The sequence below is a fragment of the Falco peregrinus genome, chromosome 2, assembly GCF_023634155.1.
Source record: "Falco peregrinus isolate bFalPer1 chromosome 2, bFalPer1.pri, whole genome shotgun sequence".
NCBI classification, from domain to species: domain Eukaryota; kingdom Metazoa; phylum Chordata; class Aves; order Falconiformes; family Falconidae; genus Falco; species Falco peregrinus.
Window position 1 is genome coordinate 38,531,836 of NC_073722.1, and position 21,415 is coordinate 38,553,250.

The 21,415-nt window shown below is 48.4% G+C and overlaps 1 protein-coding gene across 15 annotated transcripts in view; it reads left to right on the forward strand.

Annotated features, from left to right (window-relative positions):
- The window catches only part of DYSF (dysferlin), a 104,378-nt gene that overhangs the window by 65,207 nt on the left and 17,756 nt on the right, over positions 1-21,415 (forward strand). For 12 of the 15 annotated variants that reach the window (XM_055796232.1, XM_055796237.1, XM_055796238.1 and 9 more), the window contains 10 exons: positions 1,635-1,733; positions 2,457-2,585; positions 4,019-4,174; positions 5,860-5,951; positions 8,203-8,373; positions 8,945-9,087; positions 11,588-11,727; positions 13,579-13,667; positions 13,937-14,032; positions 17,602-17,743. In XM_055796232.1, the coding sequence (XP_055652207.1) occupies positions 1,635-1,733; positions 2,457-2,585; positions 4,019-4,174; positions 5,860-5,951; positions 8,203-8,373; positions 8,945-9,087; positions 11,588-11,727; positions 13,579-13,667; positions 13,937-14,032; positions 17,602-17,743 (1,257 nt within the window). Of the gene's footprint in view, positions 1-1,634; positions 1,734-2,456; positions 2,586-4,018; positions 4,175-5,859; positions 5,952-8,202; positions 8,378-8,944; positions 9,088-11,587; positions 11,728-13,578; positions 13,668-13,936; positions 14,033-17,601; positions 17,748-21,415 lie in introns of those variants that run through there. The other 3 variants (XM_055796231.1, XM_055796235.1, XM_055796236.1) reach the window with 3 other exon arrangements.

The window sequence follows — 21,415 nt, forward strand, 5'->3', positions numbered from 1 at the left end:
GAGGGATGCTTGAGGTCCCTCAGCCTTCTGTGCTAGGGCTCAGGGCACAGACCCCAACCCTGAGGACCCTCCTGTACCGTGTCCAAGGTGAAACACTGGAGGTGATGTTGGCTGTCGCCTGGTTGCTAAAGGAAACCCCTGAATTCAGCTGCTTGCGACTGGAGCCATTGCTTTCTCTGGCTTTCCCATTTGCAGGCAAATGGATTAATGTCCTTTGCTATTAACATTCCAGCTGCTCCCCTTGCCTCCTTTTTTTTAAAAAATTTTTTCTTTCCCTCTTTTTTTTGGTAACATCAGTAGAAATCAGCAAAAATATCTAACCAAATTCTTTGTCTTGGGGCTGCAGAAGATACCATGGGTAAGTTGTCAGATTAGTTTAAGTGCTTTCTTTGTAACTCAGTACCTGTGGAATGTCGTAATAAAGCCATGATGGTCAGAGTGTAGCTTTTTAAACAATAAAACAGGGGAAGTGATGAAAGGCAATTTTTTTTTTTTTTTTTTTCAAAAAAAGAGAGGCAGCAGAGGCCTCAGAGTTAATTTATGTAATATTTCTATTAAAAACAATGTCTATTCAAGACAGCAATTTAAAGCCTGTGCCGTTGGCTTAAAATATAAATCCAATAAACCTCTATTATGATTCCTCCATTAGGTCAGTGTGATGGAATTTTGTGGACTTCTAAAATAAGACATCATTATTTTTCAGGAATGTTTCATGAATCACAGTCAAAGCCCCTTCATCTTTGCTTGTATAAATTTCAAAAATGGTGCACTCATAAAATATATACATTTGCTGAAGCTGACAGCAGGCTTTCTTCTTGGAACAGCATCTTTGGAGCTGAAATGCAGTTTGTGTAGTAGATGAGGCAAATGCTTGTTAATGGTGTGACGGCTGTGGGCTGTAGTGGTGTGCACTGAGGTTGCGTGAGATTTGCCCATTTCTTTGTATAATATCAATGAGAAGAGAGTTATGGTCTTCCTGAGAGAGGTGCAGCACCTGAGGACCTTTTCTTTTTAGTGGAAGTGTATGGATTTTATGCATTCATTTGCCCATGTGCTTTGTTTGGATGGGGAGGTTGAGTGGTGCTGGGATACAAACCAGAAAGGCAAGCCCTATCCCCAAAGCCCCCCAAATCTTCCAGGCAAAGCCTACAGCAGGGGCCAAGTTTAAGAGCAGCCCTCACATCCCCCCTGAATTTCAGGCTGTCAGGACCATGTCAGCATGAGAGTTAATTTGTCTCATCCCCTGTGTGGTCCTGCACCGAGGTCCTGGGAAGATCACCACCCAAATGGCCAAAATCTGCCCGAAAAACACCACAAGTTTATTCTTGTGAGCTCATCCTCCCATGGAGAATCATCCTCTCTGCTGCCTGGTCCAGGTCTGTGGCAGCTCTGTGGCTGCAACAGCTGGATTTTGATGGGAAGCATCCCAAAACCACCTTGAAACCAGGGAGTGAGGAGCTGCAGGTTGGGTTTGCAATAGCTTCATTGTCTTTGCAGGACAGAGACCTGCCAAACCCAGGCTGTGCTGTGGGGCTGGCCACAAGTTCAGCTCTAGCAGTTACGGGAGCTGCTGCTGCTGTTGATCGCTGGGTTTTATTTGTGGAGATGTGTAACTTTGGTGTCCCGTGCTGCAGGAGGAAGAATTCATTGACTGGTGGAGCAAATTCTATGCTTCCACAGGAGAGAGGGAAAAATGTGGCTGCTATTTGGAGAAGGGCTTTGACACCTTGAAGGTAAGTGGTCTTGGCTGGGTCTGGCTCATTGGACTTGCACTCTCCATGATGTTTTTCCACAAGTTTTGATTTTTTTTTTGGGTGTTCAGGCTTTTTTTTCTTTCAGGTAAAAAAACCGCAATAAAAATACATCATTTTCCCCAGATAACAGGTAGTTTTGCTTTAAAAATAACTATTTTAAAAACTCAAGTTTCTTTGCAAAATCCTTTCTGGTAACTTTGCACTTTGCAGCTGTCAAGAAATTGTCCCTTCTCTAAGTGGCAGAGGAGATGGGGAGCTGCCACCTTGAACAGTGTTTGGGAACAACAGGGAAAGCCAGAGATTGCTTAGGAGAGGGGAGATTTAGGTACATGTTTATAAGGAGTGCTAAAATTAACACAGAGACCCAAGTAAGACTAAAATGCAAAAGACTGCCTGGTTAAGGAAAGCATTCCTAGCAGGAAGGTCTCTGGCTGATGAAAAACCCTCTGCAGCACCTTGGCTTAGTCTGTGTCTTCCATGATGTGCTGTTATATATTGTAGGGTTGCCAAAAGTCTGATCTTCATCACTGTCCCGTAGGTGCAACAAGGGTGACAGGTCCCAAGACTCTGTTCCTGCGGGTGGAATCTCCCTGGGACCAAGGAGCTTGGGTCAAGTCTTGTCCAAGATCAGTGGGGACATGCTGCTGGACCCCCTCTGCCCAGGAGCAGTCCCTGCCCTTGACCCTGTCTCTCCCTCCCCAGGTCTACGAGACGGAGCTGGAGAAGGTGGACGACTTTGAGCATCTCTCTGACTTCTGCCACACCTTCAAGCTGTATCGTGGCCGGTCGCAGGACTCAAATGATGACCCCTCAGTTGTGGGGGAGTTCAAGGTGTGATAGTCTCTCTACCTATGCCTGATCATGCAGGCCCCTGGGTGGAAGGTCTGGCTGCTAGAGTGGGATGATGTCAACTGAACTGGTTTTGGGTAGGACTTCAGTGAGAAATGGGCCATACAAGTAGACTACTGGGTCCAGTCTGAACAACCTGCCTGTGCAGGTCTGGCTGCTGTGTTCCCAACAGCGAGTGCCTTGCATGCTTCAAACCCAGTCCAGGCTGTGCCATAATCCTGGAGCAAAAACCCGTCTGAAACCGATGCTGGGTGTAAGCGATGGAGCATCTTCTTCCTCTGGGGTGGTGGTGGGAGCGTGTGTGAGGACTGATGGTCTTGCCACGCTGGTGCTGCGAACTCTGCCTTTGGAGATGTATGCCTGGTGCAGAGGAGCGATGCATCCTTTGCTCTTTTTAACCTTTAGTCTATTTGCAAGAGAAGATGCGGATTAATTTTTTCTAGCTTTTCTTTTTTTTGTTTTAATATTCCTGCTCTTACTCAGCACTCTCCTGACCCTAACAATATCCAGAGACTGATTCTTGACACTTCACTGGGAGGAAATCAACTCTGATGAATAAAACACTTGTAAATTTTTGCATTTTCTCTCTCCTCCTCCCATCCCTCTCTCAGGAACTAGCTGCTTTGTTCAGGAACCCTTAAAAATGTCCCTGCAGAAAAAGTCTCAGCCTAAACCTTTGCTGGGGGGCAGTTTGCATTGGCAGCAAGACCCCTTCACACCTCTTTAATAGCTTGAAGGCTCAAACAACAGTGAAGTAGAAGAGGTGAAGGATGAACAGGCTGAGGGGGCTCTGTGTTAGAGGTCTTACAGCAGGGGTCCTCAAACTATGGCCCGTGGGCCAGATACGGCCCCCAGGGTCCTCAATCCACCCCCCGGTATTTACAGAACCCCCCCCACCTCCCCCCCTGCCGGGGGTTGGGGGGGGGGGGAACCAAGCAGCCGCAGATGACTGCCTGCCACTGCATCCGCGCGCCGGCCCCCTGTTTAAAAAGTTTGAGGACCCCTGTCTTACAGAGTTTGCATTGATGCTCAAGCAAGTGATGAAGGATACAGGCAGCTTGCCACCCTGCTCCCAGCTGCCTGGATCATGAAAAGCCTGGCAGGACATGGTCTGGTCTGGCAGAAAAAAAGAGGGTCAGGATCTGGGCTTGGTACCTGGCATTATAGTAGTTGTAGTTGCCCCATCCCTGGAAACGTTCAAGGCCGTTGGACGGAGCCTTAAGCAAACCTGGTCTAGGGAAGATGTCCCTGCTTATGGCAGAGATTGGACTAGATGACCCTTAAAGGTCCCTTCCAACCCAAACTGTTCTGTGATTCCACACAAGCATTCAGACTGTTGTTGCAAGCCTGCTCACCTGAGACCCACCTGCACATGTGGGTGCGCAAGAACAGCTGAACACCTCTGTCTTTTACAGGGTTCGTTCAAAATTTACCCTCTCCCGGATGACCCGCGAGTCCCAGTGCCGCCTCGGCAGTTCCATCAGCTGCCAGCCAGAGGACCCCAGGAGTGTCTCGTCAGGGTCTACATCATCAGGGCGTTCGACCTCCAACCCAAGGACACCAATGGAAAGGTACCCTGCTGGGGAGAGCTCTGGTGGACCTCCGTGCTGGCTCACGGGGTGGGCTTATCCAGCACAGCAGCCCAAATTGATCAAAATCTGCATATATGGCTTAAAATTTAGAAACAATCAGGACAGCAAAAAGGAGAAAATCCACCCTTTCTTTCTGCCTCCATTGCAACATCTGGGAATCCCAGGAGCCAACTTCCTCCATTCTGAGGGATTTTTCAGTAAGGCTAGTTAAAATAGCTAAATGCATTTGATTTTTTTTTAAATTTGTTTTTTATTTTGGTGCCAAAGGAAACAAAATTGTGTCTTTCACATGATTGCTTTTTGCAAAGCTTTGCTAGTGCAAGAAAAAATTAGTGCAAAAAGAAAATTGTGTTTGTTCAAAAAAGAAAAATGTTCAATTTGTTTCAATTTGCAAAAAAACTCATGGAAAAATCCTTCTTAACTCTTTCTGTTCCACTGGAAAGTAGGGAAAAAGTAAAAAAAAAAAAAAAGGAATTATTTTGAGATGAATATAACAAAACTGCTTTTTAATCTGCCCAGTTTTTGAAAATGGACTTGGAATGCAAGTTTTCAATTTCTTAGAAATCTCCCACAAGAGACTCCTAAGGATCAAAAAGGAGGAGAAGAAACAATGCTGGTTTTTAAACTGAAAATTGAAACCAATCCAGCTTTGACCCACAGCCTTTCCCCCTATGCTGTGATGCCTCCTGAAACTCATCCCAGCCCAGGGGACACGAAAGGAGAGGCCTGGACACCCACTGCATCCTCACATGCAGACCTTCCCCGAGCACTGCTTTTCCATCCTTCGCTTCTTAAAACAATCTGCAGGTCAAGGAAAAGTGATGAGAGACTTGGCCTGGGGGGTTTGAACATAACTAGCCAATGTATTTGCCTTTTTTATTTTATTTTTCTTAATGTGAGCTAAAATGGTGGGTCCCTCTAGACACTGGACTCCAGCCGGGTGACATCTTTTAGGTGAAGCTGGCTTTTTTTTTCTGCTTTTTTTTATTTTATTCCCTTCCCCTGGTAAAAATGCTGACTTGAGTTAATTTAACCACTTTTCAAATTTATGCTGGTTTCCCAAAATAGTTTTACTTGTGAGAGAGAAGCTTAAAAACTTGCTAAAAATGTAAAAATATCTGATACAATTTTTAGATGCACAATGAGTCTTTATGTTAAAGTATGCTTCCATGCTTTTTTTTTTGTGAGCCATATTTTTTGAAACAAAATCTTTCCCTTTGACATTTTAGTCCCCTGCATTTGCAAAGCTATTTTTGAGTAGACCTCAAACTTAAAAAACGATGACCTCAATGGAACCCCAAAATAGGTGACTCAGATGAGAACAGGAACATCCTGAGCCCAGTCCACCGAAGAAGCCATAAGTAGGCTTTTTTCATGCTCTTTTATTGCTTTTCCATCCCAGTGGCCTCAGAAGGGCTTGGACTCTTGTCCCGCACTGCTAACTGGTCCTTCAGTCATCCGCAAAGAGGGATTACAGGTAGCTTTTGCGGATGGTCACAGGTTTGTAGTTAATGGTCAGACTGTTCTATCCTTGCAAATAGTCATTAATCAAGGGCGGTGGAACATCCTGCTTGCTGGGACAAGTAGAGGCAGAGTTATTCCTTTGCCATCAGTGATGCTGTGCAATCACTCTTTCTCGCATTTATTTTTATGCCCATCTTTAGTGCGATCCCTATGTGAAGATTTCAGTGGGGAAGAAATCCATAAATGACCAAGAAAATTATCTTCCCTGTACGCTGGAGCCTGTCTTTGGAAAGTAAGTTTTGATTCAGTTTGGAGTCCATGTGATTTTTTATGTCATACTGAGGAAATAGTGCTGGGCCAGACAGAGCTTCCCATTCCAACCTACATTCAAGACCAGGTTGGATGGCACTTGGATCAACCTGATCGAGTTGAAGATGTCCCTGCTGATGGCAGGAGGGTTGGACTAGATGGCCCTTAAAGGTCCCTTCCAACCCAAACCGTGCTCTGATTCCCTTGGCGTGCTCTCGGCTCATGTCCAACCTTGCTGAAGTGTGTTTGGCCTTGGCTTGACCACCGTCCTACCCACCATAGCTCATGTTCACCTTCTCCCTGAGACTTCTGAGCTGTGGAGCATGGGCTGGGGGGTCTGCTCTGTCATCAGTGGGTTGTTCAGGCTTGAGATTCCCCTGTGGAGGCATCTGCCTCATCCCACTGATGGGTGAGAGAGTCTGGGGAAACTGCTTGCCCCTCATTTAGGCACTTTGGTTAAATGTCTGAAGAGAAGACATGATGCGTGAAGATTGGTTTGATTAGGCTGTGGCATGGGATTCCTCAAAATCAGATGCTCTGAAAAAGAAATATCTATAAACATGATATGGACTGGTTGGTTGCCTCGCAGTAGGAGCACAAATGTGGTGAAAGGCAAAAGATAGTAATGTTGTTTTCAGAAAAGGGTATTTGTCAGAGCTGGAAAGCACTATAAGGACCAGGCAAAACGGAGGGAGGCAGTGGAAAACCTGGTGCTCGGTTGCCATGTGTTGACAGGACTTTGGTCTCCCAGAAAAGCTGAGATTAGATGTACGGGGCTATGCTTCAGCACAAACAGGGGTCACACCCTACTCCACAGGATGTCCAGTTGGTTTTCTTAGGTGGCTTTCAGCAGCCCAGGCTGCAATGCTGTGATACCTTCCCAACAAAGCAAGAAAGAGAGGGAAGTACACCATCTACAAGGGTAGAGGAAAAGGGAGAGGGATGGCGAGGGTGATGCTGGTGAGACCTTGGAGGACAGTGTGCATTAGACAAGCCTTTTACTCCTCTCCTTCCAACTGGAGATGGTGGCTCTGCCTTTCCTACGGTGAATGCAAAGTGGTTGCTCCCCATCTAGCATGAGGAAGCCCTGGTCTCCCGTGGGCCAGGACCTGCTGCCCCATCACAGAGCCCACAGCCAGACCCGGGTGAGCTCGGCTAGGCTGAGCAACTCCTCCTTTGCCAAGCCTGGCTCCCAGCCAGAGCCCGTCTAGACAGCGTGCTGCACCTCCCACCCGGTCTTTAAAGCAAGATGTAAAACCGAGGCCCTGGCTGCTGTCGGCTATTAAACCTCCCTTTTCACGAGCTGTTCCCTGGGCGGCTGGCTGCCGTCCAGCTTGAGCTAATTACTTTCTGCTGACCCCAGTTCCTCCTGCACTCTTAATTGGTGGCATAATCACTTACTTCCCCTCCTTAAAAGCTGCTGCAGGGTGGGAATGGGCATCGTGTTTCTCCCCGGCATTGCCTGCCTTTCAGCGGCAGGTGGAGGTGTTCCTGGGAGTGCTGGGTCAGACCTTCACCATCCTGTGCACCCAACTGTGCCACCTTCCATGTCGCTGCCATCCACGAGCACCAGCCTGGAATGGGGTGTTGTTCTGGCAGAGTCTTGGTGCTTTGTCTCTTGCTGTCCTTTATATGAGGAGGGAGAAGAAGGTTTGCTCTTGCTGTATTTTATGTCAGGATGTGGACTGTGGTGTAATGGTGGCAGAGGAGACAGCACAAAAGAAAGGTGCTTAGGACCAGGGGGAGAGGACAAGGAGGCTTTGAGGGTCAGTCTCTGATGACAAGCTTGGCCCGGGCAGGCTTGACTCCTGTTGTGGACATTTGCTCTTTGCACTCAAAAAGCAGATGGTTTTCGAAAGCTGTCATTTCTGCCCCTTTCAAAATCCATGGCAATGATGATTCCTGACTCTCGCCTGCTGCTCTTTTTCCTTGGATATTGCAGTGACCACCATCCAATTAGCAGATGGAGAAACTAAGCAGGGGCAAAGTTTGCTCAAGGATAATTCAACCAGGCAAAAATAACCCCAAAGCACGCTTGCTTAGTTGCGTACCTGCAAGCTAAGCCAGTACAACACAGTACTGACAGTACTGGACCAATGTGACAAAGATGCGTGGTGGGTGTACTGTCCTTCCTGGCACTGGTGGGTTGGGATGTGGTGTGGGTCCGTGTCCTGTGGGGCTCTCAACAGCACAAACCTCCATCTCATGGGCATATCACGGCTCCCGTTGTGCAGGATGTTCGAGCTGAGCTGCACTCTGCCCCTGGAGAAGGACTTGAAGATCACACTCTACGACTACGACCTCTTGTCAAAGGATGAGAAGATTGGGGAGACCATCATAGACCTGGAGAACCGGTTCCTGTCAAAATATGGGGCGCGCTGTGGCCTCCCCCAAACCTACTGCATGTAGGTACTGCTGTGGGCTTGGGTGGTGGGTCTCTGTAGCTGCTGGGGCTGTGCGGTGCCAAGCTGGGCATGGGGACCAGGGCGATGTCTCAGCCCAGGGGTCTGCTGTCCCCGGGCTGTCCCAGGGGCACCTGGGTGATGCTGTACTTCACCGCATAGGTGTGTCTTGAGACAGATTCACACCAGAAAAGCCCCACAGTTGAGGAACTTCCCTGAGTCTTGGCTCTCCTCCAGGACCATGAAATGCCTCAAATAACATAAGTGTCCTTGGGGAGATCCTGTTACGTCCCTGATGCCTCCTGGGCACACCATGGTGAGGACACTTGCCATGGGCACGGCCAGCTAAGAGGTGACATGGTGGGTCTAGGGGGGCTATCAGGGCACCCCAGCCCTGAAGACTGGGGCTGGGTGGGCTGTGGGACTCACAGCCCCGTTCACCAGTGAACGCAGAGTGAGCTGTACCTTCCTCCAACCAGCCCTCTTTGGTGTAAGGCTGCTGCTGCCCTTTGTTGAGGCTGAAAGATGCTTCATCACATGTTGAGCTGCTGTTTTTCCTCCTGTTTGGTTTCAGCTCTGGACCCAACCAGTGGCGAGACCAACTCCGTCCTTCCCAGCTGCTTCACCTCTTCTCCCTGCAGCACAACTACAAGGCTCCCACCTACAAGTCTGACCGGGTCATCTTCAGGGAGCAAGAGTACATCCTCTCTGAACTGGGTAAGGTAACAGGGCTGCTTTGGGATAAAACTTTTCTTTCTCCAGAGCAAGGGATGGAGCTGGAGGTTGTGAATGTATCATGGTGGGGGTTATCATGGAGACCATGACCAGGTAATGGGCATGTTCTCCTCACCTTGCTGTCCAGGTTGGCTCTGCACCTTTCCCAAGCTTAGCTCTGCCCCAAAGGCTGCAGGTTGCATTTGGACCTGCACCAAACCCTGGGTTCAAACCTAGACAGGCAATCCAGCCAGGTTAACTTTGGCAAACCAAATACATGCAGTCTGGGAGCTGCAAAGTCCATTGCAGCCAGAGAGGCTCCAGCCTGATCTCCCAGCTGCTGCTTGTGCTTGGAGGAGCAGTTGTGCTGTTTGCATCTCTGCTTTTTGGGGTTGGTGTCACTAGAGGGAGACAATATCATACACACCGTGACAATATCATACACACCGTGCCCAGCGTATCACACCATAACTCATGCCTTGAGGGGCAAGGTGTGTTCTAGGTGGGAGTGCAAAATCAGCCTCTGCCAGCAAGGAGAAAATATCACCAAGTGTTGGGGAGGCATCTTCTTGTTTGCACAAAACCCACCAACACTGACACCTGCAATATCCTGGGCATCAACTCATGCCCATCTGACCAGCATCCTTGGGGGCAGGAGTTCGCCTTTTAGAGATGACTCTGCTTCAAACCGTGGAAGGGGTGTTTTGGCCTAGGGAGGAGGTGAAGCCCCTCCGTACATGGCCCAAGGGCTGCAGTCTGACTTTATTAAGGCCACTACAGTATTGCAGAGCTACCAAGGAGGACTTGGCCTGCAGAGGCATGAGACAAGGCACAACCTAGGACTGATCCCTCTCCCTGCTCTTGGGAACTGAGGCACAAATTCATGGTTTTCCCTGTGAGGAGGAGTAGGAGTGGGGAAGCAAGGGCTCCTTTGCAGCCTCTCGTTATACGAAAGGTTTTCAGCAAGGGCTGGAAAGGTGTTAAACCAAGCGGGGTCTTCCCCCCTCTCCCAGCCCCTGCCTTTCACCTTCCTCTGCTTTAATGGCAATCAGTTCAAAAAACAGAACAAAGTCTGATGCTTGACCTCAAGGAGATCTGGAAACCAGCTGTGTTCGCAGAGCAATGTCAGATCTGAACCTGGCGGTATAAAGTGAAGCTATTAAACACGAGAGCATGGGTTTTACAAGCACTGCACCCGGACCATTATTCCATAACCCCCACATTTGTTGTTTTCTGAGAGGGGCTTTTTCTTTTTCCTGTGCATAAACACACACACACACACACACACACACACACACGCACACATGCCAGGTTTCCACTGCTTGGGAAATAGCCCATACGTCTGAAGTTAACCACTTCAAGATATTGCCAAGAAAGGAGCTGGGATATATCACCTGAAAGTTGCAGAGCTGTAATAATATTTATGGAGCGCATTTAATTTCAAAGGTCCTCAAAGGTGCATGGCCTTGAAACGCTACGGCTGAAAGGCAACTGTCTTGGGGGTGATGTCCTCCACCAGCTCCAGCATGGCATGTGGGATGGGGAGGCAGGAGCAGGCTCAGCCGAGGCCAAGTTGGCCATCCTTTGTACCTGGATGGATGTAACAGGGATCCTGAATGCTGGGGCAGAGAAAGCAAAAAATGTGCATTATTGATATGTCTTATCTGGTTCGTTTGTGGAGGGTCTGGTGTGGAGCGAGTGAGGAGGTGGAGGTGGTTTCAGATCTGCTCATGGATGGCTTGGTGTTTGGTGTGGCTGTTGTGTCCTGGCCCGTTTTGATGAAAGACCACACATACCCCTGTGGGCAGAACAGGGACTAGGACCAGCCATGGGACTGTGCTGGTGGTGCCTGCATGGCCATCCTTATCCTCTCATTTCTGTTTTTCACCCCGAACGAAACAGGGAAGAAACGGGACCCCATAGGGAGCTCACTCCCACTGCGCTCCCTTCTGCCCAGCTGAAGGTCCTGGGTAGTTCTAAATGATGGGACTGAATATCCATCACCAGTGCTTGCAAACAGCACCAGAGCAGATCCTTTCATCTTACTGCCCTGAAGAGCTTTGCTCACACATTAGATAAACCTCTGCTGGGGTTGGGAATGGCAACATGGCAGCATCATGGGCTGGAGGGCAGCCTGCAGCCCCAACTGCTGTGGTTTTAGGAAGCTTGAACCCTTGGGCATGTTCAAAAACTGGACTCTCCTTCCCATGTCCTTCAACTTGGTCCTTGCAATGTTTCACCTGCTGTGATTGATGGGGGGGGATTTGCACAAGGGTCCCCGCAGGTCCCTGTCCTGTTGCATGGTGATTTGCCTGCACATCCCACTGGGAGTGGGTTGCCCTGTGCCCAGGAGGGTTTGTGATGACAGTGGATTTGCAAATGGAGGCTGTGCTCCTCTGCTCACTCCTGGCTGCGGTGAGACTGGTGGGCTCGTGCTTGCTCCTGTGGAGCGGTCAGAATCCGGCCATGGCACGGTGTAACACTGCTCTTTGCTCTGTGGCAGAAGATGGCAAACCCCTCAATCCACACCTGGGGCCGGCAGAGGAGCGTCTTGCCCTGTATGCCCTGCGGAGGCAGGGTCTGGTGCCGGAGCATGTGGAGACGAGACCTCTTTACAGCCCTCTCCAGCCCGAAATCGAGCAGGTGGGTGGTGTGACATGTCTAGGACAAGACCAAGAACATCATCTCCTTTTGATCCGATGCTAACCAGGTGGCTGTCTCACTGCAGAGCTGTGCTGGGGATACCTGCCCCAGGAGATGGGCTTTTCCCAGGGAGGGGAGTCAGCTGTCAAACACAGACTGGAGCTCAGCTCCGTCACTGACTTGCTCAGGGTGCTTGGGGAGGTTGATTCCAGCCTCCTGTGTTCATTTGCATCAGCATTTGCTCACAGCTTTTTTTTTTTTTAATTTTTTAAATTTTATTTGTGGGAAAGCCATTTCTGATCGGAAAGTCTTAATTCTTCTGTAACGGTAATGACACTGCAGGCTCCTTTGGCAACACAGCGACGTGATTTCTGCAGCATGAACCTGCCCTCAGAGGCGTAAAGCGTTAGTGCTGCTGCAGACTGGATATTTTTAAGCCAAATGAAAACTAAACAGGCTTCCATCCAAAACCAATCAAAAGCCAGGTATCCCTGCTTAGCCTAACCCCTTTCCTTCAATTAACAAAATATGTGTACTTTATGCTTTTGGATCAAGAAATGCTGCTTCCTGCAGGACAGAATGATTAATTATCATCTGTCATACACATTCCAGTTGCGTTGCAAAGGCAGTTTCAGGAGACTGGCTCTGCAGCTGGTGTGAGCGTGCGCAGCCGCTGGCCCGTGCCACCGCAGCTGTTTCCCTGCTGTGGCTCATTTTTAAGCCGACCTCCTGTCCGGGGATGGGACAGGAGGGCTGTCGGCAGAAGTAAATGCACTGGCAGCTACTCTGAGCATCTTTCCATGTTAATTCACCCGATGGAAACAACAATTAGAGGGAGGAGGTGGCTGCTATCAGTTGACAAGTGGGTCTGTGCTGTTCTTAGAGGTACAGGTGTCATGGTCTTGTTGAACCAGCCATGGGGACTAGGAAGGGTGCTTCCTGCGTGACATGGGGTTGCATACAGGCAGAGCAACTAGGACCTGCCCTGCATCGCTGCTTCTGACCAAGAGAATCCCCGGAGGTGATGCTGGGTCTAGGGGATTAACCTGTGTGCCTCAGTACATGCTACATTCCGAAAAGCATGGCTCTGACCTGCTGCAGAGCCACCAAGCAGGCTGGCTCTGTCAGGCTGTTTGTAGTGAGCTAAAAGCCAGGTTGGGCTTTTAAAGTTTTCTGCTGAAATGGAAGATTTTCTTGCCAAAAAGTGAGCAAACCACAAACCCCTCTGTGATGGGCTGATTGTCAAAGGATGGTGCTTTTTTTTTTTTCTTTTTTTTCTCCTTCAACCCTTGAGACTGCACACTAAAATATTTTATTGGCACCCATTGGTGTTTTACAGTAAAAGACCACCTAAAAACAACCCCTCTGAGATTTCAGCTGCATTTCTGCTGCTTTCTCCCTGGCAGGATTTTGTGAAAGTGGAATTAGATTCTCCTTTCCTCATCCCATCCTCCACTCCCATGGTCAGAAACCCATCAACCAGCTGTCCAGCTGGTGGCAACTGGTGACACCATGGAAAATGAGTGAGCTACTTGCTTCTCCAACATCTCCTATGGACCTAGTCTTTAGTCTGTCCCTATGTAAAGATAGTCAGCTGTGGAGAGTAAAGACAGAGTGCATCTTCAGTTTATCCAGCTTATATGTCGCAAGCCATTAGCATACCTAGCTATCACTAAGATAATTTAAATATAATACTTAATGACAATTTTCCAATAAGAAAATCTTAGTTTTCAACTGAGGAATGCTGGAGCACTTGATATTTTCTCTCTCCACTGCTAGGTCTTACTGAGGAGGTGAAGGTGACCCGGTTAGGAGGCTCACCAGGCTTCATGTGTCTTTCTTTTCCTCCAGGGAAAGCTACAGATGTGGGTGGACCTGTTTCCGAAATCTCTGGGTCAGCCTGGACCCCCTTTCAACATCACGCCACGCAAAGCCAAGAGGTAACTTTTTTTTAAGTTCTTACTCGATGTGGTGCTGGTTCCAGCACCTTCTGTTTGTGAGGGGAGAGGAGGGGGCTTGGAGATGTCCGATGGGGAGACATTTGCCTGCCCAGCTGGGAAATGTCTGTGTGGGCTCATCTTCAGAGAATGATGACTCGCGTCTTAGCTCCTTCAGCTGAATATGTGAGTGGCACGACCAGGCTGCCTAGGCAGGCTCTGCAACAAGATTTTTGCCCTCTCATGTTGTTTTTGTTCTCGGGGCTGTCCAGGTTCTACTTGCGCTGCATCATTTGGAACACCAAGGACGTCATCCTTGACGACCTCAGCATCACTGGGGAGAAGATGAGTGACATCTACGTCAAAGGGTAAGCCACCCAGCTTCTGTGTCCTCCGGGTACCGTAGCCTGAAGGTGCAAGAGCAGCAGTGAAGGAGTTAACACGGCCCTTGCATCAACACTGCTGTGGTAGACATAAACCCTGCTGGGATGAGGGGGCTGTTCACACCTCTCCATCCATGGATCCAGCTTCTTGGCAGACACGTCTCTGCCAGGCTCAGAACTGCTTCATGATGTCAAGTTTTCCTTTGCATCCCTTGGATGCTTACATGACAGTATTTACATGTAGAGAGGTAGGATGCGGGGAAACAGCGTAGCCATTGGAGAGAGGGGCACGTAGCCTGCATTTCCACTGTCGGCTCCTTCCCAGCTCCTCTCCTGGGACAGCCATGGGCTTGTTCCATATACATAGGTTGGCTTGTTTGCATAGCTGCTTTTTTTGGAATTCCCTTTTTTCCTTGAAACACACAAAAATGTGGCAACCAGCAGTAACTCTGGCACATTCCCTTCTCTGCCTGACTCCATTTATGTTTTGTCTTGTGTAAAATGGTGCAACCCCAGCCAAGGGACTTAGTTATTTTGTGCGTTCTTTGGATTTACGGACAGGAAGAGGTAGGATTTTGAAACAGACTGTAAATCCCTTTTTTGCAATCCCAATTTTCCTCCTGTAAATCCAGAATGTGCGCTGCTTACCTGGTATTCACATCAAGTGCATTGTTATCAGCTTCAGCTGAGCTGCTCTGTGCACTTCAGGGCTCTGAAGTAGTAGTGCTTGCAGGGTGTTACTGGGAAAGCAGGAACATCCACTGCTTCCTGATCTCCCTCTCCTGGCTTTTAGCACCCCCAATGACCAAGCAAATCTTGCCATGCTGTAAATGAATTCAAAATCTTGCTCAACTACCTCATCTTTCCCCACTGGCCCTGCCCCCAAATGGCTGCATCATTAGCATCCCTGCGTATGGCCTGAAAAATCCTAGTGGAGGGGGAAGGCAATGGTCCTTCTTGTGCTTAAGCATCTGCCCTACAGACCAGGGATCCAGTGGGCAAAGTGACCTTCACCACCATGGCTTTGGTGGGGACACTTCCTTCCATCTGCCGCTGCCTCCAGAGCAGGGGCTGGAGCATATTTCAGGGTGAACTCGGTGCATAAGGAGCTTTTACCTTTGGCTTTCCTTTGGAAGATCTCACAGCACTTCTTTGAGGAGACTAATTGCCAGTTTATTCTCTGTTTTACCTATTAGGCAAGACCAGGACTGGAATCTCAGTCTCTAGGACATTATCTTCTACATAATATGTAAATTTGCCTGAGGCACAACTCAGTTGCTGTTTATTTAATTTAATCAGTGATTTATTGGTAGTCTTACAATAGCATGAAGAGGTCTTAGCCACGTTTAGGTGGTGCAAGGCTGAGTGCAGAGAAACCTGCCCTTCCTAAAGGCTCGGGCTGCAGGCAGACAAAAGAGTGGTAGTGTAGCGAAATCATATTCATTAAGAACTGAAGATGTTTTTTGGGCTTAACAGCTCTCTCTGTCAGTGTCATAGGTGGAGGATATTTTTGTATTGTTTTCATAGTGAAATTTCCAACAAAAAGTTTTCCTTCACCAAGAGGACGGACCAATACTGAACCAGGTCACATGGGAAGTGGGAGGTTTTCACTCATCATCTTGCAAGTTTTTCAAGGTATTTCATGGTAAAACCGGTACCACTTTGAGCCAATTGGACTAGAAGTTTTCAGAGTCGTCTTCCAACCAACCATCCCTGCTAAGATTTATGTGATATTATGTGGCATCTTTAAAACTCATCTGCATCCCCTTTTGGGTTCCTAAATCAAAGGATGGCCTGGGTCCTCCAAAATCTTGCACCCATGCTTAACAGAGAGGGAGGTGTGCGAGTTATAAGAACAAAGTTGCCTCTTAAATCTAAGAACCTAACGCTGGATGTGGATATTGCAAATAGCTTAAGCCACGTGGATTTAAAAAATACTGGATGAACTAATGGGCTAAAAATCCATCCAGTCCTGTTAAGTACAAAACCATTATCCAAAGTTCAGGAAATCTGTGACCTGCAAGTTACTGGAGGCTGGAGAGGTGTGTTGGGAGGGTATCAGGGTGTGCTTGCCCCAGTCCTGTACTCTTACCTGGACATCTGCTGTTGGCCCTGGTCAGGGGTGGGATACTGGGCAAGATGGGCCTTTGGATGGTCACCACGGCCACTCCTACATTATGTTTTTAATTCTGGGGCACCATGACTTGAATGCTTTTGATTTCTGGCATCTCTTTCCTGCAGTGGGGAGGGTGCAGCAAATTCTGCAAGGAAAAAAACCCACCTGTGCATCCAAATCAAACCATTTATTTGTCCTTTTGTTTGCCTGCAAGGAGAGGGCGCTCACACTGCATCCTCTGAGGGTCCCTGCCAAGCTCTGAAAGATGTGGATAAACACACAGGCTTGCCATTTGCATCCTATCGCATCAAATCAAATAATCCAGCCACAATTTAAGCATTAGTGTAACCTCATCACACAATTCCCACTGCCACCAAGCCCTCATTTCTGTGTAGCACGTGTGTGTGATGTGTACTGTAGGATGAACTTGAGTAGAGTTCCCTTCCCTGTCTCCCACAACACATTTGGGGTGGGTCATGCACTCCTCTCGAGCACTTGAGAAGAGGGAATCATTTGTATAGCTGGGCAAAAAACCTCTTATTTTAATTTAAGTGGAAAACAATCGAACGAGGTAATCGTTTTCATTAGAGATTCTCTCTGAATCTTCTGGCTTTCCCCCAGCAGGGCTCTAAATACACAAATGGATGTATTTTGTTGCTTTGTTTTGTTTCGTTGATTGCTGAAGACTGAAGAATCTTGGACAGGGAAAGAGGGCAGAATGAAAACCTGATAGTTGCAAAACTCACAGCTGGAAAAAAGTAGTTCTTATGGAAAGTTTTCGGTTTGCCCCTGGCCTGGTTGCAGAGTGACCACAGCCAGCTTGCTCAGACCCAGAGGGGAATGGTGCTGCATGGAGCTGTCTCTAACGGGAGTGGCTGGGGACCACCCTGGCCACAGCAGGGTCTGGCACTCTGGGGAAGAACCTCTTGGCCATTTAGGACTTTCAAGTAATAATCTTTGAGAAATTGACAGAGAATAGAGGGGAAAAAATGGCCCTGTGGCCCTTTAGCATGGCTGCCTCATCAGCAGGATGGGCTTTAGGGGCTGACTACAGGGTCAGTTTGTTGGGGTGGCTGCAAGGGGGAAAGGAGCTCTCACCAAGGCAGGTTAGAAGGTGATGTGTGCTGGTGGATGGGTAAGTGACAACGCCGAGCCAGAGCTGAAGGCAGCACTGAGTCTTTAAAACACCCATAAAACTCAGGTGAGGGAGGAGAAGGGCTTCTCAGGCTGCTACCACCAGCATTGGTTCATCTCCCAACACTGCAGGCACTGTTGCATTCCCTCTCAAGTCCCCTACGGGCTCCAGGTTGCCCCTACAGACAGCAGCCACAGGGATGAGAGACATTTTATTGCCTGCTCATGGCCTCTGTGATGCTGAGGGAGCTTCAAAACCTTGGTGTGTTTCTAGTTTTTCATGCAATGTGTTTGCGTTTTGCAGCTGGCTGGTTGGCCACGAGGAGAATAAGCAGAAGACAGATGTGCACTACAGGTCTATGGGAGGAGAGGGCAACTTCAACTGGAGATTCGTCTTCCCCTTTGACTATCTCCCTGCTGAGCAAATGTGTTACATCTCAAAAAAGGTGAGTATCCCTGGACAGATGTCTCTACCTCTTCGTAGTAGCTCTGCGGTGAGATGTGCTGCACGATCTAAGACCTGCAACACTGCACACATGGAGCTATTCAAGGCTCAGCCTCACCACTGTGGCATTTGAAATGCAAAGTTGGGGGCAGGTGGGGAAATCGGTTTAAAAAAAAATAATCTACGTTTTGAATACCTCTGTGGGGTCAGAATTAGAGGTGGCTTTGTGTAAAGAGTCTGGAGATCCTGACTCCCCAGGAAAGACTTCTCTGGGCTGGAAGCAGCTGAATATTGGTGTGGTGGTGTCTAAGTACTATCCAGGTGTCATGGGACTTCTGAGGTGCCTACTCAACAGCAGGGTTACTCCAAAGATGGAGATGCATTTCCATGGGGATGGTTAGGTGCACACCTCTGGTCTCCAGTGTGGCGTAATGGGCATCGTGCTGTACGCTAACTTCACAGAAGGGCTAAATAAAGGAAGAAGCTGCCTCCAAGCGCCTGAAGGGTTAAGCAGGAGGAACATGTAGAACATGGGTTGGGATGTGTCACTGGTGGAGAGATGGGAAGAAAAGCTTTGGTTTGGGATTCAGGGTGAACATGCCCTTGGTTTAATAAGAGAGCTGTGTACTCACTTGGGGAGGTAAAAGTGGATGTGGTTTTAGCCCCCTCATTCCCACATCTGTAGCTGGCTATTGCTTCTGGTGCTCCTTAAGTTAGTGCAGCACGATGATCAGATGGGCTGGGAGCTGCACAGAGGGAAGGAAATAGGGAAGGAGTTGGGGTGAATACGTGGAATAACACTGGTGCAAATTGGACTGGCTCTCCAGGAATGCCTTAGGGGAGGGAGATCTATTGGCTTGAATTTCCTGCTTATCACCTGGAGACTAAAAGGAGTATTGTTGGGTCTGTGCGGACAGCAGGGATGATCTTTGCTTTTGAGACTTGGTCCTGTTCCGTGACATCTCCCTGAAAGCTCAAACCCCTTCAGCTGCCCAACACCAAGCCTTCATCCCTGCTCCCTGCCTTGCCACCGTGAACTTGACTTGTTCATTGATATTGGGGGTGCCCAAAGACACCTAATTGTGGTGGGACCATCTGCATCCACAAAGCTCACCTGGGACACCCATCCCAGCTTGCTCTGTGGGGCCAGCAAGGTCCCAGTGTGGCCTGGGCTGGAACTGGTGTGGTGGTGGGGAAGATGCTGAGTGAATTCCCCATCCCTTGAGCCAGACGATCCCTGCGAGGAGGCCTAGCTTCAAAATGAATTGCTGGATAGTTAAACTGATTGACAGAATCATAGCTGTACCCATTTCACGCTTCATGTTAAACAAATCAAAAGTACAGTGTGTACTACATTCAATTATCCCCCTTTGAAAAAGCAAAGACCCCCCTATAAACCGTTTAAGAAAATACATCCCACTGTGCTGATATTGATTCTCCTCCGACCACATGTCTGCCAACACTGTATCAGAAAATAAACAGCTTGTAAAACCTCTCTGTAAAGGAAAAAATAATGAATGAAAAGCCATGCTTTGTGTTTGTGGGACACATTCCGCTCTGGCAATTTTTGATCTCGCCATGTGCTGTTTGAACTCCAGGTTCATTACTGCTGCTGTAAAAGCCCATGCACCGAACTTTAAATGCAGGCGATGGAAAGTGGAATTTAAATCAAAACGGTCAGATGGCAAATTCTGAGCTGCTAAAAGCCACCTGCGCCCAGCCTTGCTGGTGTTGGCCCGCGGAGAGAGCAGTGCTGGGAGGAAAGCAGCTTTCAATTTGCTCTCCTTTGTTTGGTCCGCTCACCTCCTGGAAGACCAGAGCTCCCATTAGCGTTGCAGGATGGACTGCAGGAATGGGTCACCCCAACCCGGATTGCAAATATTCTCCCAAAAGAGCAAGGATGCCCCTGGGCAGGAGGGTCTCCGTGTTGTTTAGTCCTGGTGTGTGCATCTGGGGTGAGCTGGGAGCCTGCAAACCCAGGGAAAACCCAGGTGCCACGTGGTGGAGCTGAACTCCAAAGCCTTAGGATGGCCAGTGGTAGCCAGGAGTGTTTAATCCTTGCCACAGCATGGAAAGTTTTGGGAACTCCATCTCCAGAGCTTCAAAGTGCTGGGATTGCTTGGGGTTTCAAGGCTTCGGTCTTCCCATGGGGCACCTCAAGGGAAAGCAGGAGCCTGTAAATCCTGTGAGCAACAATTCAATTTACAGATTGGAATTGTAGGCTCTTATTCCTCCTTTTCTAAGCGTTTTAACCATTTCAGAATGTTTTTCCCATTTGTATCTTCACCTGCTGCAGTAATGTTATAAAGATTTTGCTTCTCCTTCTGAGAAAGGAATTTACCTTTTCCTTTTCTGAGTTTCCAAAAAATCCCCATGGAAGAAGAAGTTAATCTCTGGGACAGCTCTTCTGAAAATATGTAAATGCTTGTTTCTTTAATGTCCTCTCTCAGCATTTATTCAGAATTTCCTTCTTTTCTCTAGCAACCATGGACAAGTCAGGCCACGTTGCTTGCATGGCCGCAGCACACTTGCAGCTCGCTGAGTCCTGCGAGGAGACGGTTTCTTACATTGCAAATCATGCTGTCATTTTGGTGAAGGGGTCAACACACAGTGCATGTGGGAGTGCTGTTATTTCACAAGGGGAGCTAGGGTTGAAAGGTAGATTCAGTGCCGCTGACACATTTGCATGAAATTGCATATTGAATTAAGTAGGCGAGGAAGAGGCAGGTCCAGGTCCCAGATGAGTGCAGTGCTCTGCTGCCAACCAACAGAGGGGAGCAGATGTCTGTGGGGTTTAAACTTCAGATCCCCAGGTCAAAGCCTGGCAGATCTTGACTCTTGGAGACAGTGTTATCAGATGGTCGTGGTACAACCAGAGTCTATGGAGAGCAATGCTGAGGTAGGCTGGCTGTGGATCACCTTTCACTGGGCACCCAGTCAGGGAGGCACTCCGCTCCCCCATCTCGCAGGCGCTGTGGAGGTGGAAAATGCGTGAAATTGATTTTGAAATGTTCAGCTTTAAGTGCCAGTTACAGCGGTAGCTGAATATAGCTGCCAAATCTGAATTCTAGATATCCTCTAGGGCAGAAAAAGCTTCACACGGAATGCCGGAGCAAAAGTCATCCACATAAATGAACATTCAGGGTAGAATTTCAAGAGCATCTCAATATGCAAGTTAAAAACTATTGGTGCTTGAGTGGACCTGGAAATAAACCACCAAGCTGGAGCTTCCAAGACTTGGCTGGGTTGTTCATATATCATCTGAAAAGCATTCCACAAAAGAAATTCCAGAAAATGAACATGAGTATGGGAGCATTGCTGGCAATGTCAAATCTGTGTCGTGCCATGTCACTGGCAGAAACCAGACCAAGGAACATAGCTCTTGTCTTCATACTTGTGCTGCTACTAGACTTCAGTGTTAGGTGTCAACAAGAAGACAAAGTATTCATGCCAGAACACAAAATGTTCCGTTTTCCAAAGACCAAGAGAGCCATTAAGAGGACCCATCCCACTACTGTAGAAGAAACTGCAAGCAGCTTTCTGGTTTATGCAGTAGAAAGGTCAGAGTGGTTGTGGTGAGGCTCGTTCTCAAGGAGCTCTTACATTCATTTCATTCCTTCCACTTTGTGCTCTCAACTGAAGGGGCCCATCCAAGTTTTAAGCAGATTAATTG